This window comes from Phacochoerus africanus, chromosome 14, assembly GCF_016906955.1.
Source record: "Phacochoerus africanus isolate WHEZ1 chromosome 14, ROS_Pafr_v1, whole genome shotgun sequence".
Taxonomy (NCBI): Eukaryota; Metazoa; Chordata; class Mammalia; order Artiodactyla; family Suidae; genus Phacochoerus; species Phacochoerus africanus.
In genome coordinates, this window is record NC_062557.1 from 27653736 (window position 1) to 27681306 (window position 27571).

Sequence of the window (27571 nt, forward strand, 5' to 3'; positions counted from 1 at the left end):
TCATGTGGGCTGTTAAGCTAGATCTGCTGTTCATCCTGTTGCAAAATTTGCCACAGTTAGGAGTTTCTCTTTTTAAATTAAATTCTGAGTCTCTCTCATTTCATGCTGTTTTAGTCACTGTCTGTGAATGTGTGTCTTTCATTCCAGAGTCAGGCTTTGAGTTAACCATATATATTGAGGTCTTTGTCATCTTTTTCCTCTCCTTTGACATTTATTTTACTGTTTTACTTTTGCCAATTACAGCTTAAATAAAATGACTGAGGTTGGGAAACTGGGAGGGTAGTCGAAGTTTGAAATATAGATGTTTAGGGTAAGTAATGGCCATCTCCTTGGTTCTAAAGATTAGTCTGTGGGTTTGTTTGACTTAGATGAAAGTGAAGAGGATGAAGATGATTTGTTGCAAAGGACTGGGAATTTCATAGCCACATCAACCTCTCTTCCTAAAGGAATCTTGAAGGTGAGAATCAGTAAAGCTGGGTCTGTCCAGCTAATTACCTCTGAAATCCATCATGCTTCCCAGGCACAAATGTATGGATTCCTGTTATTGATGGGATTAATTGTGCATGGTGTCATTCTGCCTCAGTAAATATTTGTTAGTTTTTTTTACTTCTGTCAAAATGATGAATAAGGTTAAATTATGGCCCCAGGAATCTTTTAGGAATCATATTTGATTTCTCCTTTTGCATTTCTCATCCTTTCTGTTGGCACCAGCCTAGTTTATGCTGCTGTTGTCTTTTACCCAGTGCACTAAAGCAGCTTTGTGACCAGACTCTTCACTGCCCTTTACTTCTTCCGAAACTGTTCTTCCTACACTAGCCCGAGAGGACTTTTAAAAATAAAACATCAAAAAAAAAAAAAAAACCAAAAGAAAAAACAAAACAACCTTACCACACACACACACACACACACACACACACACACACACACACACACACACAAATAAAAATAAAACATCCGTAATTCCTGTTGTAGCACAGAGGAAATGAATCCAACTAGAAGCCATGAGGTTGCAGGTTTGATCCCTGGCCTCGCTCAGTGGGTTGAGGATCTGGTGTTGCTGTGATCTGTGGTGTAGGTTGCAGATGTGGCTTGGATCCTGTTGTGGCTGTGGTGTAGGCCAGCAGCTGTAGTTCCGATTCCACCCCCAGCCTGGGAACTTGCATATGCCATGGCTGTGGCCCTAAAAAGCAAGAAAAAAAAAAAAGGACACACAGTCCAAGGCGTGTGCCTGATTAAAGTTGGAGGACAAGAATGTCACAACTGATGTGTTTAGGTGTGTATGTGTGTGTAATTCTCCAAGTTACCATGTGCATATATACACATAGATACATTAATTCTGATACATCATAAATAAAAAATAAAACAAAACATCATGTCCTGTTACATTTCATTGCTCTTTGAAAATTCCTTAGAGTCTACATTGCTCTTCACATGATCCGGCTTCTGTTTATATTTTCAACTTCATCTCATACTTTTCTCTCTTCTTCCTTACTCAGGCCACATAAGCCTTTTTTCTGTTTCTTAAACATGCCGAGTCCTTTGCTGAATCTTTTTTCTTGCTCATTCTTCTGTCTCTCTGCTCTTCAGGCACAGCCAGTGGCCAACTCATTCTTAACCTTTCTACTCCAGTGACACCCTAGAAATGTCTTTTCTGGCCTTCCTAGCTGAAGTGGCTTACTGGTTACATTCTAACTCATCACCCTGTCTCACGTGTTCTTTTTGGTGACTGAGTGCCTGCCTGGTTGCTTGCTTCGTTAAATAGCTGTCAGATGAACAGATCTCTGACTCAATTTTCCCCCTGGAAGAATGGGGGCGTGCATATGATGGCGGAGAAGGGGGCCATGCTGTCGTATATTATTACACAAATATATATATTCTTTGCACTCTCTGAGATTCTTTTCCCTTTATAAGTTGTTGCAAAATATTGAGTATGGTTCCCTGTGCTATACAGTAGGTCCTTGTGGGTTATGTTTTACTTACAGTGGTGTGGATATGTTATTCCCAAACTTGTAATTTTTCCCTACCTTTTCCTTTCCCCTTTGGAAATGTAAGTTTGTTTTCTATGTTAAAACTGAATTCTTGGAGTTCCCATGGTGGCTTAGCAGGTTAAGAACCCCATGTAGTCCCTGTGAGGATGTAGGTTTGATCCTGGCCTTGCTCAGTGGGTTAAGGATCCAGTGTTGCCTCACACTGCTGTGTAGGTCACAGATGTAGCTTGGATCTGCTGTGGCTGTGGCTATGGCCTGCAGTTGCAGCTCCAATTGGACCCCTAGCCTGGAAACTTCCTGTGCCACAGGTACAGCTGTAAAAAGACCAAAAAAAAAAGAAAAGAAAAGAAAAAAGTGAATTCTTGCATAGTGAAGTACTGTACTAGAATACTAGTTGGTAACAGAGCTGTGATCTGGTTACCATCCCAGTGCACATTCTTCTGCATTGTAAACTGCATTATAATGTCTTTTCTTTGTACTTAAAAGAAAAACAAGGTTAACCCACTTGAATTGATAAAATTTTAGCTTAATTTTTCCATAGATGAAGAACTGCCAACATGCTAATGCTGAACGTCCTACTACTGCTGAGATCTCATCTGTGCAGTTCCATCCTCGTGCACAGGTTGTGATGGTCGCGGGACTAGATAACGCCATATCGCTGTTTCAGGTATGCATTTTTAAATGAAGCCTGTATGAAAAGCGTTTACCATCAGCATACATGGTCTGTGGAAATAACCAAAAGTAATATTTTGTACTTCTTTATAGGTTGATGGAAAAACAAATCCTAAAATTCAGAGCATCTATTTGGAAAAGTTTCCAATCTTTAAGGCTCGTTTTAGTGCTAATGGAGAAGAAGTTTTAGCCACGAGTACTCACAGCAGGGTGCTTTATGTCTATGATATGCTGGCTGGAAAGCTAATTCCTGTGCATCAAGTAAGAGGTGAGGTGTCTTTTGAACCCCCAGCACCTCCCCACAGCCAACAGCTAATAAGTTCCCTTAACAGTATTTACAGCCACTTGTTTTTTCCCCCCATAAAGTTCTTTAAAAATGAGAGTTTCTTTGGTTTTAGCATTTGGAAAAATGTCATGATGTTGAGACAATATGTTTGAATGAAAAAAGCGAACTGACTTTTTACTGAGCACATGGGAAAAATGATAATTTGCAAATGTGTGTTCCCCTAGACCAGAACAACAGTAATAAATACTTGGCTGTAAACTTAGCTATTGGCTGCAGCAGAAAGAGCATGAGCCTGGGAGCTAGAAGACCTGAGTTCTACTTCTTTGGATAAATTATTATTTAATTTATTTTTTATTCTTTTGTCTGTTTGCCTTTTCTGGGGCCACTCCCGCGGCATATGGAGGTTCCCAGGCTAGGGGTCTCATCGGAGCTGTAGCTGCCAGCCTACACCACAGCCACAGCAATGTGGAATCCCAGCCGTGTCTGCGACCCGCACCACAGCTCACGGCAACACCAGGTCCTTAACCCACTAAGCAAGGCCAGGGATCGAACCCGCAACCTCATGGTTCTTAGTTGGATTTGTTAACCACTGAGCCACAACGGGAACTCCGGATAAATTATTTCTTTCTGATCTTCAGGAAATTTGAGTACCCTTCAGTTCTGCTATTTGTTATAATAGAATTTTGTTTTACATTTAAAGGAAATAAACTACTGCTTTTGGAGGTTGTTTTGTATTTTAAAGAATGAACTATGTAAAGCATACATCTTTTTTATCAAATGAAAATTCATCTTTCCTCTGCCTTATGTATTCTTCACTTGCATTCTTCTACTCCTGTTACCACGAGATATGGTGATGCCTTTATGAATCCTTTGGGAGCCAGACTCCTGCTAATGAAGTTATTTGGGTTAACATTGTAAAACTTGGGAGGTGATGCTGGCAGCTCACCTTCAGTCTCCCTGATAAATTGCTTGTACGTGAGGCTGTAAAGGACAAGCATTGCTCTGTACAGCCTTTTGTCTGTTGGTTCAAAGGGAGTAAGGCCAATTTTAGAAACCTTTACAGTGTTTATTTTCAGGGTTTCTAGTCTCCTCTTTCCTGCGTTACTGATGCTTTTAGTCGTCCTTTCCAAGCAGATTCTTAATTTATCTATTTGTGCTTTAAACATGTGTCTCTCAAACCTTAATGTACATCTGAATCTCCAGGGCATCTTGTTAATATGCAGATTCTGGTTCTGCTATTCTGAGGGGGGCCTGATTTCTGCATCTCGAACAAGCTTTTAGATACTGCTGATGTTGTTAAGGACGACATATAATTGATCTGGTCAGTCAGTCCACTTTGTATCCTGTGGAATTCGGCTCCATTCTAATTAAATCAGACATTCCTTTTCTTATCAGTTGCTTAGCAGTTGACCTAGAAATCTCCTTCCCTAATCTCTGTGTATCTGACATCTTTAGAGCTTTGTATCTTCTTCCTCAAGACCATATTATAAATTTTATCAGGCTTTTTGAGAGGCCTATCTTTTGTAAAAAGCAATCGTTGATATTAGTACTTACTATCACTTTTTTTGTGAAGTTAAAAGCAAATGCTGTGATATTGTAAACTCTGGATGAAAATATGGTTATCTTATTTTTCCAATTAATTGATAAAGCAACTATTTGTCCTTATTTGTTGGAAGACTGATATCTCCTTCTTTAAGACAGCCCCCTCCCCTGAATTGCCCCATAACTCTAGGCTTACTCAAAATGGTAAGGTCTGTGAGTACAGGCAGAGAGCAGTGTAATGAGTCCTCTGGCATTTTGCATCTGTTGCTATCATAATTGGGTCTGTGTTCACACGAGTCCTGCACAGTATGAGGGACCTTTGTTTTCTGTTGCCCTTATAACACTGGTGCGCTCTGCCGTCTTCCAGAACCATGGTGGGGCCCAGCTGTAGGTTCCAAGGTGAACACTTGGAGTTCTCGCTTTCGTTCTCACGAAAGCAGTCTGATGCTGTGCCATGAGGGTTAGGTCTGGCGGGGTTTCAGGATGTAGCCTCACGCTGCTAGAACTACTCTCCTTTCCCTGCTTTGTCATGTACTGATATCTCCTTATGTTTGGAGCTATTCCTGTATGTTGTGGTCAGTACACAATATTTGACCCAAATTTGGGATGACCATTACCCTTAGTAGAAATAGTCATGGTGAAGAAGATTGGTCATCCTTAGCAGAAGTAACCCTAGAACTTGGAAATACCTCTCTGGATTGATTCCAGTCAAGGAAGCTAGGGTATATAGTCTCGAGGAGGGGTGGGGGAGTGGAGGAGGGACACGATTGGAGGCCCAGTTTGGTCGTATTGTGAACCATCTAGACAGAGACTGTTATTAGCACAGAGATAGTCTGTGGGACCTTTACCCATCACTTTCCTGTGGGGGGACAAGGACTCTTCACTGGGTTTTTCTAAGTTTTAACTTAGCAATTTAAATTTCTTTCTCTTTTTTTCTTTTTAGGGCTGCACCTGCGGCATATGGAAGTTCCCAGGCTAGGGGTTGAATCAGAGCTGAAAGGTCAATATGAGCCTTTCAGGCATAGAAAAAGAACATGTCCCTTTATCAGTAAGTAAATTGATGCTCTGTTCTCTATACTTACCTTGTGATTTGGTTACATGAGTCTTGCCTTGAGAAGCTAATCAATCCTTGAATACACTGACACATGGTTTTGTTTTGTTTTTGTTTTATATCAACAAAGTTAAGAATTAGACTTCTGTTGATCATGAGATATTTAGTAGGTGGCTAGTAACTTGTTTCTCCGGGTTACTGTGTTTTAGCTGTCTCTGATGGCAGTGCATTTCTCTTCTGGTGATGAATGTCGAGACAGAGAAGTGTCATTTATCCTTTTTGTTAATTATAGGTATTACTGTTTACATTTGGACAAGTAGTGACTAAGTTAATATTTGGAGAGCTGGATCTCTGGCCTGAGGGTAAATTGGTGAATGTTAACCAAGACAAATTACAGAAGTTGGCTAAGCATTTTGTAGTGACCTTATATTTGGGTCAGACTCACTGATGCATGGGTCACAGTCTGAGTCCAGGTCTTTTTTTTTTTTGGTCTTTTTAGGGCTGCACTTGTGGTATTTGGAGGTTCCCAGGCTAGGAGTTGTAGCTGCTGACCTGTACCACAGCCACAGCCATGCCAGATCCCTTAACCCACTAAGCAAGGCCAGGGATCGAACCTGCATCCTCATGAATACGAGTCAGATTTGTTTCCACTGAGCCACAATGGAAGCTCCTTGAGCCCAGTTGTATTTAACTTGAGGCACTTGAAAAGTAAGAAACTCTCAGTTGTCAGTGAAAGATAGCTTTATTGCAAACCATTAATCCTACTGATTCATCTCCTTTCTTAGGCTTGAAGGAGAAGATAGTGAGGCGCTTCGAAGTCTCCCCGGATGGGTCCTTCCTGCTTATAAATGGTGTTGCTGGATATTTTCATTTGCTGTCAATGAAGGTGAACCGTTATCAGTTGTTGCTTGTTCTTCTAGGATAGGACATTGGTGTAGGGATAGTCTTGAACCGTAACGCATGGTGTCCTTAAATCTGCATGTGAAGTAGAGAAACGTAGTGGGACTTGGGAGAAGTTGTGGGCAGTTAGGGAAGAATTTTTTTTTTTCTTTTCATTTTTTTAAAGTTGTATTGAAGTATAGTTGATTTACAGTGTGGTGATAATTTCTGCTGTACAACAAAGCGTTTCTGTTATACATGTACATGTCCATTCTCTTTCGGGGAGAACTTTTGGAGTATGGGGAAAAACAAAGTTGAGTACGTGCTACAAAATAGAGAACTGGATTGTTTTTATTCTACACTTTGAGATTCTTCTGTGCAGCTCCTAACAGTTTGATAAGTAATGTTTATTCTTTCAGACTAAGGAACTGATAGGCAGTATGAAAATTAATGGAAGGATTGCAGCATCCACGTTCACTTCAGATAGTAAGAAAGTATATGCCTCTTCAGGTAAGTTAACGACAAGATGATCCGAATAAGATCATCACAGTAAGAAAATCATTTCTATTTTTAGAATTCATTTTTCATTGTTCTTTGCCTTCTCATTTACTAACTGGTAATGGTGAAGTGCTAACCGCTTAACATGCACAGTTTGAGGAAAAGATGAGAAGAAAATGCACATTTAAAAGATGATTCAGAGAGTTCCCGTCGTGGCTCAGTGGTTAATGAATCCACCTAGGAACCATGAGGTTGCGGGTTCGATCCCTGGCCTTGCTCCATGGGTTAAGGATCCGGCGTTGCCGTGAGCTGTGGTGTAGGTTGCAGACATGGCTTAGATCCCCGTGTTGCTGTGGCTCTGGTGTAGGCCGGTGGCTACAGCTCCGATTTGACCCCTAGCCTGCCATATGCCACAGAAGCAGCCCCAAAAATGGCAAAAAGACAAAAAAAAAAAAAAAAGATGATTCAGGAGTTCCCATTGTGGTGCAGCGGAAACGAACCCAACTAGTATACATGAGGGTGCAGGTTTGATCCCTGGCCTTGCTCAGTGGGTCGGGGATCCAGCTTTGCTGTGAGCTGTGGTGAAAGTCTCAGATGTGGCTCGGATCCGGAATTTCTGCGACTGTGGCGTAGGATGGCAATTGTAGCTCTCATTTGACCCCTAGCCTGGAAACCCCCATGTACCATGAATGTGGCTCTAAAAAGCAAAAAATAAATAAATAAAAGATGATTCACTCTAAGACTTTCTCACTTTTTTTTTTTGAAAGATGCTTAGAGTCATTACCCTTTTTCTTTTAGCCCCTTTTTACTTGGATAATGTTCGGAATTTTCTTCATTATTGACTGAAGACAGGTTTGATCTCATTCTGACATTTTTGTAGTACTGTTGACCAACTCTTTGTCTTTCCTGATGGTCCCTAGTCTTGTGCTTTTCTGCTGGCCTTTTTCACTATCCCATGTCACCTCTGACTCTTACTCCCTTCCCAAAGGATCTTGGGGGCCTTCACAAGCTCATGCTGCTTGGTAGCGGGAGGCATCAGAATAGTTCTGCCAGTGAGTAGTACTCTTATATTTATGTGGCCCTTTTTAGCATATTTTTTTCCATTTTTTAAAGGTTTTATTGATGTATATTTGATTTACAATGTTATGATAATTTCTATTGTACAGCACAGTGATTCGGTGATGCATGTACACATGTCCATTCTTTTTCAGATTTATTGCCCACATACAGACCTTAGCATAATTTTTATTTTACTTCAGCTAGGAGCATCTGATAATATAGTATTAATTTTTTTTAAGCTTTAAAAACTTTTTTACTAAATTTAGCGTTAACTTTTTCTTTTGTCTTTTTAGGGCCATGACATGGAAATTCCTAGGCTAGGGATCATATCAGAGCTGCAGCTACACCAGAGCCACAGCAACACCAGATCCGAGCCGCATCTGCGACCTACATCACAGCTCATGGTGACACCAGATCCTTAACCCACTGAGCGAGGCCGGGGATCAAACTTGCATCCTCATGGATACTAGTTGGGTTCTTAACCCCACTGAGCCACAATAGGAACTCCTAAAGGATTTTTTTTTTCTTCTCAGCTTTTTTAGAGCTGCACCTGTGGCATATGGAAGTTCCCAGCTTAGGGGTCAAATTGGAGCTGTAGCTGCTGGCCTACGCCACAGCCATAGCAAAGCCAGATGCAAGCTGCATTTGTCACCTACGACACAGCTCATGGCAACGCCTGATCCTTAACCCACGGAGCAAGGCCAGGAGTCATACCCATGTCCTCATGGATACTAGTCGGATTCGTTACCGTGGAGCCATGACGGGAACTCCCCTAAAGAATATTTTTAGAGAAGGAGGGTTGAAGAAGGAATTTACCTTTTATCTTTTCAACTTAATCAGGTTTTTCTTTTTGTTTCCTCCTGGAGTAATTAATTGTTACTTCTTTTATCTTAAGTCGTCATCAATTCATGATGATTCAAGTCCATGTACTTTCTAGGTGATTTTCCTGCCCTTGATCCCTTCCCTTCCCATTTTTGTCTGTTGCCAGCTAGACATGTCCTTAGACACCTTCCTTTATTACTCTGCAGACATAGAGTTTTTAAAATTTGACCATATTAAATTATTTCTAAATACGTATTTTACTATTACCTAATCTGAATCCTTGCACCAGCCTAAGAATTTTTATTAATGAAATAGTTGAAATGATGAGATTCACTGAATTTTCTTTTCTTTTCTTTTTTTTTTTTTGTCTTTTTGCCTTTTCTAGGGCCGCTCTCTTGGCATATGGAGGTTCCCAGGCTAGGAGTCTAATCGGAGCTGTAGCTGTTGGCCTACACCACAGCCACAGCAACTCGGGATCTGAGCCATGTCTGCAACCTACACTCCACAGCTCACGGCAACGCCAGATCCTTAACCCACTGAGTGAGGCCAGGGATCGAACCCACAACCTCAGGGTTCCTATTGGATTTGTTAACCACTGTGCCACGACAGGAACTCCTCACTGAATTTTCAATAGAAGGATAATAGTATAGGGAAGGATGAACTTTCGAGCATTATCACCAAAAAGAAAGGTGAAGTAGGTGATTGAGGGACCATCTTTGAGATGGGTGTAAGGTCATTATTGAAACTTGATAGTGGCTATGTGGAAGAGGGTGCTCATCCATATTGAATGTAGAGGACGAGACAAAAGAATAAGGACTGATTTTGACAATTAGATGGCTATTTCTTTCTTTCTTTCTTTTTTTTTTTTGGCTGCATCTGAAGCATATGAAATTTCCTAGGCCAGGGATGGAACCTGTACCACAGTAGGGACTTAAGCCCCTGCAGAGACGTGTTGGATCCTTAACCCACTGTGCCGCAAGAGAACTCCTAGATAGCCGTATCTATCATGAAAATATTTGTGTTCTCTTCAGATTTAATATCTTTTCTTTTATACATTCTCTCATTTGTATAAACTACTTGTGTTCATCACTCACATTTAGCATTTCTTATTTAAATGAGTGGTAAATGGATAAATTGTGCATTCCTCCTTAATTATAAATTCCTTTTGATCTGGATCAGTTCATTCTTCACTTCTTCCTTTTCTCTCGTCAGCTGCATTCTTAGTTTGGTGTCTGAATCACCTAGCCTTGCATATTAGGTGCAAATACCTCTTGATAGATGTTGGAAGACCTGTGTGGTAGTATTTTTTTTTTTTTTGAATTTCGCTCCAATAATTTTTCTGAGTGAAATGTGGAAACGTTCTTAAAAGCTCAACTCAAGCCAAGAGATTGCGATTTTCACTCTAAAAGTTTAAAGCAAAATTAACCACAAGCCCTTTTTTTTTTTTTGTCTCCTTTAGCGGATGGGGAAGTTTATGTTTGGGATGTGAACTCTAGGAAGTGTCTTAACAGATTTGTTGATGAAGGCAGTTTATATGGCTTAAGCATTGCCACATCTAGAAATGGACAGTATGTGGCTTGTGGGTAAGTACAAAGAGGTTCCAGTAATCTTTTCTTTTTTTGCTTTTTAGGGCCACACCTGCAGCATATGGAAGTTCCCAGGCTAGGGGGATCAAATTGGAGCTATAGCTGCTGGCCTACACCACAGCCACAGCAGCAGCGGATCCTTAACCCACTGAGCTAGGCCAGGGATTGAACCCGAAACCTCATGGTTCCTAGTCGGGTTCGTTTCCACTGTACCACAACGGGAACTCCCGGTCCTGGTAATCTTTAATCACCTTTTGCTAATGAGAAAACATTAAATAATTGAATATACTAGATGATGCTTGAATAGGTCTGTTTATAAACTCTTTGGTAATATGAAATCTGTAAACCCAAGTTTTTTATTTTACATTTTATCATCTTAATATCTGTTAATATTTGTATTTAATAATGTTATTAATGGCAGTTTTTCTGCTCTTAAGCAAAGAAAATACTGGACTATCTTGTCACATTTTCTTTTTTTGCTACTCTTGTGGCACGTGGAAGTTCCTGGGCCAGGGTTCGAACCTATGCCACAGCAGTAACTTGAGCTGCTGCAATGACAATGCCAGATCCTTAACTCGCTGCACCACTAGAGAACGCCGACATTATTACATTTGTTCTTATGTTTGAAGTACTCATTTGATTACATCAAGTGTTCCTGTTACTGTTTTAGCTTCTTATCATTGACGATGCAGTAGAATAAGTTAAACTTTGATTTGAGGTCTTAAAAATACTTAAAGCATTTTTTCCTTTGCCTAGGTAAGTAATTTAAACCAAAAATATATCCCTTAGGAATACTGTTTGTTAGTTTTTTTTTTTTTTTCTTTCCTCTTAAGGCTGTAGTTGATTAGAGCTGCAGTTGCTGGCCTAGGCCACAGCAACGCTGTATCTACCCTGTGCCACAGCTCACAGCAACACTGGATCCTTAACTCATTGAGCAAGGCCAGGGATTGAGTCGGGTCCTTCATCTGCTGAACCCCAACAGGAACTCCTCTTTGTTAGTATTATAGAGGCTTTGAAAATATTATCTAGAACATGTTGCTGAGAAAAATGGTTATTATACTGGGAGAAGATGACTTTATTTCCCTACTTGGTTCTAAAGATGCCGGGTTGGAGGAGGAGGTATTGGATACTTACCTGTAAATCTGAGCGATTTTACCTATCAAATCACTACTCGCCACTCGTGATTTTAGAACTTCCAGAAGTCTGTCTTTTATGATTTTCTTGGACTGAACACGATTGATCATAGAGATTTCAGTCGCACTCTCCCTTGGTGGGAGAGCCTGTGGATCTTCCTTTTCAAAAGCATAGCACACTCCCCACTGTTTCTTCGTGTCTCCATCTTTCAGAAGTTAAAACTGGGGAAACTGCTTATAAATAGTTCGACCACCATTTGGCAGTTGGTTAGCTTGGGGCCTGGGAAGCAAGGAAAGAAGATCCAGGCTGTGGTGCCTGGCGTACAGGCTAACATCATGTGGCTCTGCCGTGGGCAGGAGACAGCATGAGCCTGGCCTTTGCCAGAGTAGTGAGCTCTGTGGCAGCAACTCATGATTAGCAGCTCTTCTGAGACTAAAGCTCCTTTAAAATGAAGACTGGTATTTAAACTATTGATAAGTAATTTTAAGCAGACCTTTTGTCTTTATGTGGTACAAGAATACTACACAGAAATAACCTTCACTCAAATTTGTGAAGTTAATTTAGTCCTTTCCTGGGCTTGCCTCTCTTTTTTTGTATCACTTTTTTTTTTTTTTAAAGCCTTTTCATTAATCCTCTTTGAAGGGCCCAGAGAGGAAAGAATCTGATATTAGTAGTTAAAGCTCATTTGAGTTTAATTGCCCTTCAGTGTAATTGAGCTCAGATGTGCTTGGTCAAGGACCATTATTAAGTTTTTATTGTTAAACCTCTAAAGAAGGCCTTAACCCCTGTTAGGGGAATTTCTTCATGTTATCAGGCAGGTGGGGAAGAGTTACTGGTGGTGGCATCAGGGCAGAGAGAGGTAGGAGAAACTGAACTCACTTAAGCTGGTTGATTGGCTGCTCCTTCCCTTCTTCCTCCCTCCCTCTCTTTGCTCTGTCCATGTATTGAGTGAAACCCCTCTGTCCTAGCCTTTGGTGCTAGGAATTAACTTCTCCTTTGAATCTCATAATTCATCTGTTAGTATCTGTTAACTCTTTTCAGTGTCCTGATATGAAGTAGATGCTTTTGATTTAAAAGTTTGCTCTGAGAGGGAAAATAAGAATATTGTGAATAGAGAAGTCTTTTAGTTTATAGTATCTTTTCTATGCCTTTGGTTAATCTAAGGATTGCTACATATTTTTAGAAAGTAGTTGAGAGTTCCTGTTGTGGCTCAGCAGTAACAGACCAGACTAGTATCCATGAGGATGGGGGTTCAATCCGTGGCTTTGTTGAGAGGGTTGCCGTGAGCTGTGGTGTAGGTCACAGACTGTGCTCGGATCCTGTGTGGCTGTGGTTGTGGCTGTGGCGTAGGCTGGCAGCTGCAGCTGCGATTCAACCCCTAGCCTGGGAACTTTGATATGCGGTACCTGTGGCCCTAAAAAGCAATAAGAAAAAGTTGTCACATTAATTCATACAACATCAGTATTGGAATGTACTGGGAAAATCCTTCTGGACTAATCCTTCCTAATAATAGATGAGGGGCTGAGTGCTCTGAAGTGGTGGGTAAGACAACTGAAATCATTGATAAGGTAGGGTCTTGAACTCTGCAGTCTTACTTTTCCCGGTGGCACTGCCCTTCTCACTTCACTGGGTGGGATCTGTAGTTAAGTTGTACCTTTCTTCTGTAAATGCAGTAGTGTGTTTTGTTTGTGACTTCTTATCTGGTCTAGAAGTCAGTAGAAGAAAGAAACATTTGAATGGTGGCTATGTATAAAGAACTGTATATTGGAGAATGGGAAATAGTTAAGACCTGGCATATTTATTCCTCTGCATGTGGCAGCCCTTGGAACACAGACCTTGGAAGGTGGCTCACTGAATTCACGTGGCCCCATAAGGTGACTTGGAGAATACCCATTATTTTCTTTCCATTGCTTCATAGTCTTTGCTTACAGTGAAGAGGTTAGGAGAATCTTGTGCTACAGCCACGGAATATCACTAGCTTGGGGTTTCTGTCTTTATTAGGTGTGTGCAAGCTATACACCACTTTGGAGTCTTTGCATTTGGGGAACCAATGGTCAAAGCCATAAAAATACCTATTTTTATATTTCTAATCAAAATTCTGTCAGGTGATTAGATGTTTGTTGACCTCCATCTTCACTAAGCTTTTTATAAATACACAAATTAAACTTGCCTTTTTACTAGTTTCCATCTAAATTGTTGCAGAGAATACGGAATAATTCAGGACTGTAGGAAAGTATGAAATTCATTTTGATTTAGGGCCTGGAGTTAATAGGCCTTTAATTTTAGTGCTCTCATTGGACAAAAAATGGGTTTCATTTTGCTTCTTCTGGAGATTCTTCAGGACACGGGTGCTTTATAATGCAAGAAAAACCTATTTTATTTAGTGATGTTTTTGCTTCATTGTCCTTATTCATGAAACCATTTATTGAGCATTGAGCTGGGGCCTGTACGATAGAACGATGCATCTTATAGTTAATGATCTTCCAGTGGGGACCGATGCATCCATGTATCTCTGTTTACAAGGCAAGCCATATCATAAAGACTGCAGGTGAGATGCAGAGAGGTTGTTTTGTTTTATAGCTGCACCTGCAGTGTATGGGCAGAGATTGAATCCAAGCTGCCACGCTGGATCCCACTGCGCCAGGCTGGGGATTGAACCTGTACCTCCACAGCAACCAGAGCTGCTGCAGTTGGATTCTTTTTTTTTTTTTGTCTTTTTAGGGCCACGCCCATGGCATATGGAGGTTCCCAGGCTAGGGGTTGAATCGGAGCTGTAGCTGCTGGCCTACACCAGTCACAGCAATGCGGGATCCGAGCCGAGTCTGTGCGAGTCTCACAGCACCACTGGATCCTTAACCCATTGAGCAAGGCCAGAGATCAAACCTGCATCCTCATGATCTGATTCATTTCTGCTGAGCCATGGTGGGAACTCCAGTGTAACAGTTTTAATTTTAAGGATATTAGGAATGGTGAGGGTTGTTATAATTGAACATCTAGAAAAGGTTTTTTGGATATATTGGCACTTTACCTGGGCATTTTCAGGGCCAGATGGGATTCAGAGAAAGGCACTGCCACTGCAGGGGTAGTGGAAAGGGTGAGAGAATTCGGGTTTGTGTTCTGAGAGGAGTATGGATGGGATGACTCTTAAGGGGGGCTTGGCTACAAGGTAAGCAGTTGGGGATAACTTGTAGAGAAGTCTTTTGTGCTGTGTTGAAGAGTGTGGACGTGATATTAAGTGGGAAAAGAAACCGTTAAGGATTTTTAAGTAGAGAATCATGATGATATCTGAATTTCAGGATTTGAAGTAGATAATTCTCATGACAGCCTCTAGAAGAATAGAGATGCAGGGAGATGAGCCTTGAGATCATTGCAGTAATCCAGGCATTAAGTGATACGGGTGCAAGTGAGAATAGGGAGATAGGTAAATGACGCTTGTAACATATGTCATAACTGCTGGGAAGATTGGGATGGGAGAAAAGCAGTGACGCTCTCAGGCTCCAGGCCTGATCAACCAGAAGAGTTGTCCATGTGAGGGTGGAGGAGAGAAGTGTCAGAGATAGGTTCACAGCCGTGTCCACAAGCGGTTAGAAATCAGTATGGAATTAAAGACACTCGTTTGGACATCATTGGTGGTCCATGGGAATAAATGAGAAGAGAGAGACCTTTATCTCTTAATAAGGTAGGTTGATCTGGCTAATTGCCATCATTCCTGTTGGGATCTGATAATGGATTGAGCTCTCCTCTTTTTTTTTTTTTGTCTTTTTCTAGGGCTGCACCTGCGGCACATGGAGGTTCCCAGGCTAGGGGTCTCATTGGAGCTGTAGCCGCCAGTCTACGCCAGTGCCACAGCAACATCGAACCCTTAATCCACTGGGCAAGGCCAGGGATTGAACCCGCAACCTCATGGTTCCTAGTCGGATTCGTTAACCACTGAGCCACGACGGGAACTCTGAATTGACCTCTTGATTCAAGAACTGTTTCTAGTCTAATCAGCTGTGGTTAGGGTTGGGAGGATGATAGTCACATCTGTTTTTTTAGTTTGAAGTTCAGGGATGAGCTCCTTTCTCCCTTTGTTCTTCCACCTAATGATACTTTTTGTGTGGTTTTTTTTTTTTTTTTTTTTTAAGCCTGATTTCTCACTTTCCCACCTTAAGTCTCACCTCTTCTACAAAGCTTCACTGGAGCAACTTCAACTCATATTACTTTTTCCCTTCTTGAGGTTCTGGATCCCATACAGAACTTAGCTTATGTTCTCTTGTATTTCTGGGTATTTCTTGCAGGCATGGTTTTTCTGGGATAAATTTCTTCTGATACTCTGTATTCCTGAGACAGTTTGTGTACTGCAGTATGTACAGATAACATTCAATAAATATCGACTAAACACTCTCAGCATGTTAGAATCAGTTATATTTTAACACAAATGCCACTATAATAGTCTGTTTATCAAAATTATTGTGCCATTTTTGTTCCACACATTTAAGCAATAGTCAAGTAAGAATTAATTAAGGGTTTAATTTAAGGATACCCTGATGTTCATAACGGTAAGATTTGATCTAAAATTGGTATTTAGAAGAGAGCTATATGGATTATAGCTTCTTGTCTTTAATTAAGATGGATTTAGGTATAAATTCTTTTTCAGTAGAAAAGAGATTTGGTATAAGTAATAATAGGTATTTTGATCCAAGTCAAAAATATAAATAAAGATAAATTTTGTGTCATTTTGGGTTGTCGTAACAAAGTACCGTAGAGACTGGGTGGCTTATAGTCAACAGAAAATTTGTTTCTCATATTTCTGGAGACTGGAAATCTGAGATCATATTGCCCGCATGCTTGGGTCATGGTAAGGGCTTTTGTCCCAGGTTACAGAAGGCTGACTTCTTGCTGTGTCCTCACAGGGTGAAAAGAGAGTGAGAGAGCTTCTGGGGTCATTTTTATAAAGGCCTTAATCCCATTTGCGAGAGCTCTATTCTCATGACCTGATCATTTCCCAAAAGCCCACCTCCTAATATCGTTATATTTTGGATTAAGATTTCAACATAAGAATTTTAGTGGGACACAATTGTTCAGTCCATAACAAAATTACACAAACCCAGGGTATATATTATTTCTCCTGAGTGATTAGCATGGACTACATAGAGTTAGCAGGGCTTAAATTAAGGGGTTCCTAATGTATATGAAATGTGCATGAGAAAATGTATTTGTGAGTAGTTTGAAGACTTTAAAGCATTACATCTAGCATACTTTTTGGTGTGTCAGCTATAATTTCAAGCTGTGGAATCGTGTGTGTGAACTGAATTTGTCTCTTTTATGCATTGTGCCTGGTTCATTGTGCGCAGTAAATATTAAGAAAATAAATAACATTTGAGTGATAGGAATGGGAGAATGCAGAGTAGAATGCACGAGTGCCGCCTTTCTGAGTTTGAGGCTTAATTTCTTGCATCTTTCTGGTTTATATTGCATTTGCTAATTAAATATAAGTATCTGTGAATTACAAGGACCTATTCATGTTTCTTATAAATAATGCCCATAACATTAGGTGGTCTGAATATTCAAGTCAAAAATGTTTACTGAAAGTTCTTGTCTGTCAATGATACTGTTAATGATAAAGTCATTAAGATGTACTTTTCATGAGTGTAATTCATTGCTGGTAAATATTTCAAAACTTGGAGTGGATGGTCACTTCATTAACTCTTGTCGGTAGATGTTCAAAAACTAAGATGCCTGCTGTCCCAGCTCTTGTTCACCACTGATTTGGAAGTTCTCATAAATAGAATGGAATATAAAAAGAAAGGAGGTGATCTAAGTAGGGGAAGGACAGCTTCCATTTGCATGTTGGAATATTAGGTTGACCATAAATGCTATGAGAGTGGCAGTCTTAGTCCCTTTTGTTTCTTTAGTATCCCAGGCACTTAAATAGGCATAGAGAAGAAATTCAGGAGTTCCCGTCGTGGCTCAGTGGTTAATGAATCCACCTAGGAACCATGAGGTTGTGGGTTCAATCCCTGGCCTCGCTCAGTGGGTTAGGGATCTGGCGTTGCCATGAGCTGTGGTGTAGGTCGCAGATGCGGCTCGGATCCCACCTTGCTGTGGCTGTGGCATAGGCCAGCGGCTACAGCTCTGATTAGAGCCCTAGCCTGGGAACCTCCATATGTCTCGGGTGAGGCCCTTAGAAAAGATAAAAAAAAAAAGAAATTCAGTAAATATTTATTGAAGGACTGAATAATGAAGATTCTGCACTCTCTTGGATTTTCTAGCTAGACTAGTAATTGAAAAGCTGCCTGAGTTAATAAGAATTTGGCAAGATTGCAGTAGAACTGATAGACTGTGTCTAGCTTTTGCCTTTGGTTGAGCTTTCCAGCCATGGGCCTCATGTAACACCATATGCTTCCTGTAAATATCAGTTTGTGGGTTTAAATCTATATTCACGTAGGTTGTGAAAGCCCTTTTGCTTGTTTTTAATCTGTTATATTCTTTTTTCTCTTCGCAGTTCTAATTGTGGAGTGGTAAACATATACAATCAAGAGTCTTGTCTCCAAGAAACAAACCCAAAGCCGATTAAAGCTATAATGAACTTAGTAACAGGTGTTACTTCTCTGACTTTCAATCCTACTACAGAAATCTTGGCCATTGCTTCAGAAAAAATGAAAGAAGCAGTCAGATTGGTAATATTTCCTTACCCTTTCCTTTTAGCATTGATCATTTTATTTAAAATTTTTTTTTAAATTTTATTTAAAAATTTTATAGTTGATTTAGTGTTGTGTTGATTTCTGCTGTACAGCAAAGTGACCCAGTTATACATATATATATACACACACACACACACACACACACACACACACACACACACACATACACATTCTTCTTTTCATATTATTCTCCATCATTTTCCATTGCAAGTGATTAGATATAGTTCCCTGTGCTATACAGCAGGATCTCATTGCTTATTCACTCCAAATGCAATCTACTAACCACAAACTCCTGGTCCATCCCACTCCCTGCTCCTCCCCCTTGGCAACCACAAGTCTGTTCTCAAGTCCATGAGTTTGTTTCTTTTCTGTAGATAGGTTCATTTGTGCCATATGTTACATTCCAAATATGTGATATCATATGGTATTTGTCTTTCTCTTTCTGACTTCACTTCATATGAGAGTCTCTAGTTTCATCCATGTTGCTGCAGATGGCATTATTTTGTTCTTTTTTATAGCTAAGTAGTATTCCATTGTGTATATGTACTACATCTTCTTAATCTGTCATTGAATATTTAGGTTGTTTCCATGTCTTGGCTGTTGTGAATAGTGCAGCAGTGAACATAGGGGTGCATGTAACTTTTTGAATGAAAGTTTTGTCCAGATTTATGCCTACGAGTGAGATCGCTGGATCATATGGTAGCATTGATCATTTTAAAATTTAAGTTGAAAACATGGAAAGATAATAGGAAAGTGTTGGATTATTTTAAAAAGAGTAGCCTCTTTTGATGTAGAAATTGCTAGTATTGTAGCTTTGGGGTGTGATTGTAGAAAGGATGCACAGTAGCCACTAAATTTGTATTAAGTTCTTTTGGGAAAGCTGTGCTGTCCATTCCTAGCATTTCTTTCTTTGGCCATGCCTGTGGCATGTGGAAGTTTCTGGGCCAGGGATCGAACCCCTGCCATGGCAGTTTCAGCACTGGATCTTTTATCTGCTGAGCCACCAGGAAACTCCCATTCCTAGCATTTCTTAAGTGGTGGTCTTCATTTTCAGATGTTTCTTTCAGCTTATATATGAAGGAATATATTTAAAGACTTCATTCCTCTGTAGTTTTCTTTCTTCATCTACCTCTTTAAAGCCTGTTGTCATATGGAGACAATTCTTAAATTTTGAAAATAAATTGAGCTTGAAAATGTATAAAAAGATTTAAATTTAAATAGCTGGATAGTATTTGTGAAGATAGCTCTGTGCCAGGGGTCCCCAGGACCTCCCCCAGATTTGGTGAATTATTCTTTTTTTTTTTTTTTTTTGGTCTTTTTAGGGCCACACCTGCGCCACATGGAGGATCCCAGGCTAGGGGTCAAGTCAGAGCTGTAGCCGCCAGCCTACACCCCAGCCACAGCAACGCCAAATTCGAGCCATGTCTGCAACCTACACCATAGCTCATGCCAATGCCAGATCCTTAATCCACTGAGCGAGGCCAGGGATTGAACCTCTGTCCTCATGGGTGCTAGTTAGATTCATTAACCACTGAGCCACGACGGGAACTCCTTGGTGAATTATACCAAAAAAAAAAAAAAAAAATCAGCAAAAGGAAAAGGCCCATGGGGCGAAGCCTGGAGGAAACCGGGCACAGCTTTCTAAGAGTCCTCTCCTGGCGTGATCACATAGGACACGTCTAATTTCTCCAGCGAGTTGTGACCGCATGTGTTAAGTGTTTTTCTCCCAGAGAAGCTCATTTGAGACTCAGTGCCCAGAGTTCTTATTAAGGGTCGATCATGTAAGTATCCTCTGCCTGGGAGGTACCCAAAGTAAAGACAAGTGTTCAGCATAAGCCACATTCGACAAATCACTTAGGCACAGTGAGTGGTCCTTATCATTTAGGTTAAGTTTCCCATCACTGTAGGGAGCTGTGTACCAGTCAAGTTCTCAGATGCCATCTAAGGGCCACTCTTGCAAGTGGGCCTTTCTAAGGATGTCAGCCTCAGGCCTGTGTTGACTCTTTTCTGCCCAACCTCAGAGCTCAGCTTGTGTCACTCCATCACTGAAGTTTCTTACCTTTCAGGCAGAACCAATTTCTTCATTCATTCAACTTGCTCTAAGTCAGGCATACAGATGGCATAGAACTTTGAATAGCAGCATTGCATTGTGCTATGGTTATGTGACTACCAGATTGTAAGCACGTTACAGAGATTCTTATTTTTCTCTTGCTCATTCAGCAAATTAGCCATGCGTTTCATCAGCTTTGTTTAATAGTGTATAGTTTACAAAGATTTATCAAGAATTTTACCAAAGAAATTTGAGCCAATTAGCAGTCCTCAGATGATTAGCCCACCCATAGTCAACAGCTAGTAAAGGGTGGTGATACTAGATTCCATATTCTTTCTAGCATTTTAATGGTTTTCTTGCTAAATTCCTCAGAGCCCTAGGACATATTCAGGGCCTCTTAGGTGGCAAATAGGTCAAGTAGGAGGCTAAGCTCCTCCCTGTATCACATGGAGCAGCTTCATGGTTATCTGTGGTACATATTGGTATTCTGCGTAAGATTTTTTTTTGAGGGAAGAAAGGATTGTGCTGCAAAAAGAGTTTGGAAAATAGAGCATTGCATTTTAGTGGTTCCTTATTGAATGAATCGTTTGATAAATGAGAAGGTTCTAATTCAAGCCAGCTTTAAAATCCCTACTCCTGTGAGGGGAGTGGTGGACTAATTCATACTAACCTTTTATCATTTTAGTGGTAGTAAATTGTTTCAGAAAACCATGGGATCTATCTCTGTTAATGTAATAAATTCTGCAAGATGCCTAGTAGTTAGTTCTGCCTAGTTTGCTTCAGTAATCATGGCAGCATTTATGGTTTTTATTGTGGCAAAATCACACAAGGAATTCATTAGTAACAGCCAACTCCTGTTTTTTAAATGGTAGTCAACCATAATGTCTAATGGAAAGAAACCAGGCATAGCAGCTTCAGAATGGCTCAGTGAAACAGTTTTAGTATCATTAAATGCCGTCTCTTATAATGATCCAAAGAGTTCTGTTATCTGGGCACAAAGTAGGGAAGATAAATCTAAGGCATTGCACCAGTAAAAGGCCCAGAAGTTAAATTGTTATCACATCTGCAATCTTGGACGTTGCAGACGAACTGGAACTTCTTATCCATTAAATTAAGGACGAGAGTGCTTTTATTTGTTGATTTTTGATATCTGGACCCTAAAATGTAATGACAAAAATTATGTGGGCGATAAAGGAAACTTTTTGAATTAAAGAAGCTGAGTTCTTACCGGGCTTTTTCTTCTTTGTTCAATTATAGCTTTTAATACAGGGTTTCTAAAGAGAGGTTAGAGCACAGCTGAGTTCTAACCAGGTGGGGGTCATTGGTCTGAGGGAAGGTGTATGAAAGCAGGGAGATTACACCAGGGAAATTTGCGGGTAGATGCAGTTGAGTCTTTTATGAGGGCTTGTAAACATGTTTCTTCGCCCCTGATACCCAAGTCAGTGGAAGATAAATTAAAAAAAAAAAAATGGTAATTTGGTCTGTATTCTCCATCAGAAAGAACACACCAGCTTGTATGAAACCATGGCCTCTGCATGTGGTTGTGTTGTTATTTGTTGCACAAGGGCACCATATCTGAAGGGACACTGTTTACATCATACACCTTGTGTTTATTTTTACCACATTATTTCCGGTAATTTTGGTAATAGAATTGTTCTGTTTATTTAGGTAGAATAAATACACAGCAACCTGCTGGTAATCATGGGCTTTAAAAAATTGCTTTGTGTCTTGTGCCCCAGTTTTTGTCAACTTTTTGGCATTAATGGGTCAAGACCACTTCTCAGTAGCACCAATGCCTTTGCATTGATACCATGCTATGCAGGCAGAACCTGCTTCCTGGAGAAGTTGAGAAGAATTGAAAATGGGTTGGAGATTTCACTGTCAACTTGACTTCTTGACAAAAATGATCAATAGGTATATTATGTCAGGGGGATCAGGGCCAAGTAACGGCTGAAACCTGTTCAGTGGACAGAAGTATCTCTAACAGTGTGTTTTACATGGTAAGTACTATGAAAAGCACCTTGATGGGGTGGTTTAAAGTCTCATCGAAAAGTGTGAAGAATGATAGACTACGAAGATAAACAGCTGAATGATAATTCTTTATGTCTTTGAGTGTGAAGGTGCTGTTTTTCTTGGCAGAGCTTAGAGAATGTGGGAAGGTGCGAGTTGTTAAAATCCTAGTCTGCTAAAGTAACTGCTTCCATGCTTAGGTTTTATTTATCCACAAATTGGATGAGGCCTCGGCTTGCCTATTTGGGCCTGTTTTCCCTGGAAGTGGACTTTTCTGGAAAAAATGACTTGGCCTCGAAGTGAGCTTTTGGCTCTCGGAACACAGTTTCACTTGATGAACCAGGTTTTCCTCATTTAGTCCTCCTCAAGGAGAGACTGTGAAAGGCAAAGAATATACCACACAATTGAGAACTAAAAGCGGAAAAAAAAGCAGTTACATAATATTGGAAGATTTGGTGTGCCTTTGTCTCTGCTTCAGACTCTTTTTTTTTTTTTTTTTTTCTTTTCAGGGCCTCACCTGCAGCATATGGAGGTTCCCAGGCTAGGGGTCAAATGGGAGCTGTAGCTGCCAGCCTACACCACAGCCACAGCAATGCCAGATCTGAGCTGTGTCTGCAGTCTATACCATAGCTCCTGGCAACACTGGAACCTTAACCCACTGAGGGAGGCCAGAGATCGAACTTGTGTCCTCATGGATATTAGTCAGATTAGTTTCCGCTGAGCCATGACAGGAATTCTGGCTTCAGACTCTTTATAATGTTCAAAGTATCTGTTCCTTGTGGTCAAATTTTAGTGTTCTTTACTGTGGTTATGAGGTTAGAGCGTTAATGGGTACTCCTCTTGACTTTTCACCTTATTCATTTATTTGTTTGACTTTCCCAGGCACCATGCTAGATGCTGCATTAAAAGCTTCAAGAAAACACTTTCTGGGAGTTCCCGTTGTGGCTCAGCAGTAACGAACCTGACTAGTACCCATGAGGATGCAGGCTTGATCCGTGGTCCCATTCAGGGGGTTAAGGATTCCGCATTGCTGTGAGCTGTGGTGTAGGTCACAGACGCGGCTCGGATCTGGCGTTGCTCAGGCAGTGGTGTAGGCCAGCAGCTGCAGCTCCAGTTTGACCTCTGGCCTGGGAACTTCCATATGCCGCAGGTGTGGCCCCGAAAAGGAATAAAAAAGGGAAAACACTTTCTTCTCTTTCCTTCTTTCTCAGTTAATAGCACGTTGAGAATCAAATTTTAATTTTGGAGCACTCTCCTGCTTTGAGAGAACTGAACTTTCACGTGTGCTACAGTCAAAATGAACTTTTTTCCCCCAGCAAAAAGATAGATTGAAGACTAAAATTTAAGAATAAGTTCCCAGTCGTTGCAATTTAAAACTCTTTATTATTTCCTACAGGTCCACCTTCCTTCCTGTACAGTGTTTTCAAACTTCCCAGTTGCTAAAAAGAAGAATATTTCTCTTGTTCATACCATGGATTTTTCTCCCAGAAGTGGGTACTTTGCCTTGGGGAATGAAAAAGGCAAGGCCCTGATGTATAGGTAGGTATTATTTATGTTTAAAAGTCAGAAACGTTTCTCAACAGCCTCTGAAAATGTAAAGATAACGGTTGTTACATTCCAGGTTCTACCGTTATGTATAATTTATTGTCTGTAATTGTAATTATAAATTATTAATTGATAAATTGCCCTTTCCTTGCCTCCATGTGTTGGCAGCAAATGTTACGTAGGACCCTGTTTTATGTTTGAAGGCCTGCTTTCAAAGAAGCTAAAAGCTGGGGTGAAGAAGAGAGAGAATGTAAATTGGTTTTGAGGGGATAGTTATGAAAATAGAACATAGCAAACAATATGTTTTATAGTTTTTTACTTACTTTGAGAGGAAATGGGTGGAACTGGGAAAATTGATAATTCCATTATTTTCATTTCCTTAAAGGTCATTTTTAGAGTGATCTTTCAGTTTGGATTTTCATAAAAGGATGTAGATTCTTGCTGCTCTTGCAACACGTTGGTTTGTTATAATAACTGATTTTTTTTCTTTTCTCTAAGCCCCAGAGCCATTAGTGTTTTCACCAGAGCATTGGTCTCTAAGTGAGACTGTTTCTGGCATGTGGGTTGGACTGACAACCTTTCTGTTGGGTATGGCTGAGGAGGTATTTCATAGGTCTTGATTTAACTTTTAGCTAAAATCTGATGCATTGGCATTAGGATCCTTCAGAATGTCAGCTGCCTAGCGAGAATGGTTGTGATTACATTTCTGCACTTACGGTCTTCCTGAATTCTATTCTGTGATCTGACAGTAATGCTGGGTATCCCAACTGTTGTTTTGATGATTTGTGCTTTCTTTTTCAGGTTGCATCATTACTCAGACTTTTAAAGAGATTATTTGAAGTAAGAAAATCTTTTTTTTTAATTGATTCTACAAATTTTAAGGTTACACCTGTTGCTTTTAATTGGCAGAGGGACCATTTTAATTGATCTTGTTTCTGTGCCTCTGGGTTGCTGTATGTTCAGTTAGGGGAATGGGATGGTTGTAGATCAGAAGAGCCTAGATGCACTTGATCCTTCCTTGGAAATTTCTTATTTCAAATCACAGAAATCTGGCTCTGTTCTTCTGAGGTCAGATCTCTAATATTGTGTCCATAATGGTCATCAGAATTGTAATTACTGAATATTTAATCCACAAAGGAGATTAGCTAACAGAGAGATAAGTATCTTCAGTTATAATTACAGCTTCCATGAGCTCAAACCCTTTTATTTTGTATGTTTCTTTAGAGATTGTAAGTGGCTGGCCTTGTGCTACCTAATAGTGGCTTGTCACAGAGGTAGTTAATGGCTGGTTATTGGTTTTTGCTGCCATATATAATGTATATATTGGTTATATGCATATATATATATATATATTCCAGTTTTATTGAGATATAATTGGCATACAGCACTGTATAGGTTTAAGAAATACGGCGGGATGATTTAACTAACGTATGTCATGAAATGATTATCACGGTAGGTTTAGTGATCATCCATCATATCATGTAGATACAATAATAAAGAAATAGAAAAAAATTTTTTTACTTGTGATAAGTCTTAGGATTTGCTCTCAACAACTTTCCTGTATAACATATGACAGTGTTACATTTATCATGAGGTACATTGCATTGTTAGTACTCATTTATCTTATAGCTTGAAGTACCTACTTTTTTGACTGCCTTCAGCAAATGGCTGCTTGATATTTAAAAACAGTAGGACATGCATCTCTTCCCATGGCTTGATTTTTTTCACCCTAGATATGGTAGTGGTTCTGAGGTTGAGCTTTGCAGTTGGCCTGTTCATCACAAGTGACTAATTTGGTCTTCTCTGAGATTCATAATTGTTAAAGACGAGACTCTGGGAGTGCATAAAGATTTAATTAGGGAAAATAGTTTTTTTTTTTTTTTTTTTTTTTACAGCCGCATCTGTGGCATGTGGAAGTTCTTGGTCCAGGGTCAACTCGGAGCTGCAGCTGCAGGCCTACCCCCTAACCATAGCAACACTGGATCCAAGCCACAACTTGCAGCTTGCAGCAACATTGAATCCTTAATCTTACTGAGTGAGGCCAGGGATCAAACACACATCCTCAGAGAGACAGTCTCGGGTCCTTAGCCTCCTGAGCCACAGTGGGAACTCTAGGGAGAAGAATTTTTTAAATTTAAGTTTTTTATTTTTAAAGTTTTATTAAGGTATAGTAAATTTACAAGGTAGTGATATATTCTGCTGTACAACAAAGTGACCTAGTCATACGTATACACATATCCATTCTCTCTCAGATTTAGGGAAAAGGATTTTTGAAGGTAGTGGAATTTTGGACAAATCATTAGCCAGGAAGGGAAAGCAGTCCAGCTATCCTGACTTCCCCAAATGACATGACAATGGCATGTTGTTTATTGATGACCGGCAGCTATAAATTATGTTACTTCTTGTGTTCTTTCCTCAGATCCATTTGAGCCCAAAGGAAGCCTGTCCTGATGAATTTTCTCAGAAACTTTCCTGAATGTATGATAATATATGGACAATGATGTATTGTGCCAACTGTGCTTATTTAGGTTAATAGGATTTTTAAAAAAAATTTTTTGACCACGTCAGCAGCATGCAGAAATTCCCAAGCCAAGGATCAAACCCGTGTCACAGCTCTAACTAGAGCCACAGCAGTGACAGCATTGGATCCTTAACCCACTGAGCAGTGAGGGAACTCCAACAAATGTTTTAATAAACCCATAACTTCTGTTTGAAAACAAGTGTATATGGTTCTTCTCTTTCCATCTACACACGCATACTGAATTGGGTGCATTTCTTTTAAGACTCAACATGAGAGATTGGAAGCACTTGTCTGGAGCCAGAAATCATATTCTCGTGTTACACGGTTAACCCTCATTACCAGGTCCCTCTTTTCCAGCATAGATCTCTCTGTTACTGGGGTATCTTCTAATAGAGGTTCTGATGAGCCGTGGAGGTCAGTCAACATTTGTGAGAGTGATGAGATCTAATGGAATGAATTTTGAACTTGCAGGTCTTCCTAGAAAGGTCGTTTGGAAACAAAAAGATTTTTCTGGGCTCAGTACTTTGAATGTTTGCCATTGTTACTTTGTGGGGTAGGAGGCATTTGAAAACCTGGTATGCTTGTCCTACTAGTTATTAGCCACTCCCCTTCCTGGAAATGTTCACTGTGCCAACCTAAAAGTACCATTTAGTTTAGGTTCCAAGTTTGACGGTTGGTTATGTAATTCTTTTTTTTTTTCCTTTTTTTTGTCTTTTTAGGGCTGCACCCACGGCATATGGAGATTTCCAGGCTGGTGGTCTCATCAGAGCTATAGCTGGCGGCCTGCACCACAGCCACAGCAACACGGGAGCTGAGCCTCGTCTGCGACCTACATTACAGCTCACAGCAACATTGCATCCTTAACCCGTTGAGTGAAGCCAAGGATCCAACCCGTGTCCTCATGGATGCTAGTTGGGTTTGTTAACCACTGAGCCATGACAGGAACTCTCTGTAATTCTTTAATCATAGTATAATCTTACATTTCTTAGGAAAAACTGACATTGTGTATTCCACCCCACCTCGTTAAAACTTGGAAGAAGAGAAACACCAGGTTAGGAAGGGAAGTTTCTCCAGTGACAAAGATGGTTCTGGCTCTGCCCAGAGAGGTAAGAGATCCCACTTACCTGTACAAACAGGTCAGTGCAGGGCATCTTCAGTGTTTGAGGCCCTTCCAGATCTGTGGATGATAACCTCGAGCAGCACACTGGATCATTAACGTATCCCAGGATCTTTCTAAAAGAA

The 27571-nt window shown here is 40.3% G+C and overlaps 1 protein-coding gene across 1 annotated transcript in view; it reads left to right on the forward strand.

Moving 5' to 3' along the window:
• UTP18 (UTP18 small subunit processome component) overlaps positions 1–26525 on the forward strand; it is a 37737-nt gene extending 11212 nt beyond the window's left edge. The window contains exons 5-14 of the mRNA XM_047759181.1: positions 369–457; positions 2530–2655; positions 2754–2928; positions 6325–6425; positions 6838–6928; positions 10257–10380; positions 18005–18179; positions 23660–23802; positions 24610–24648; positions 26228–26525. Coding sequence (XP_047615137.1) covers positions 369–457; positions 2530–2655; positions 2754–2928; positions 6325–6425; positions 6838–6928; positions 10257–10380; positions 18005–18179; positions 23660–23802; positions 24610–24634 — 1049 coding nt within the window. The 3' untranslated portion in view covers positions 24635–24648; positions 26228–26525. The remainder of the gene's footprint in view (positions 1–368; positions 458–2529; positions 2656–2753; positions 2929–6324; positions 6426–6837; positions 6929–10256; positions 10381–18004; positions 18180–23659; positions 23803–24609; positions 24649–26227) is intronic.
• The last annotated feature ends 1046 nt before the right edge of the window (positions 26526–27571 follow it).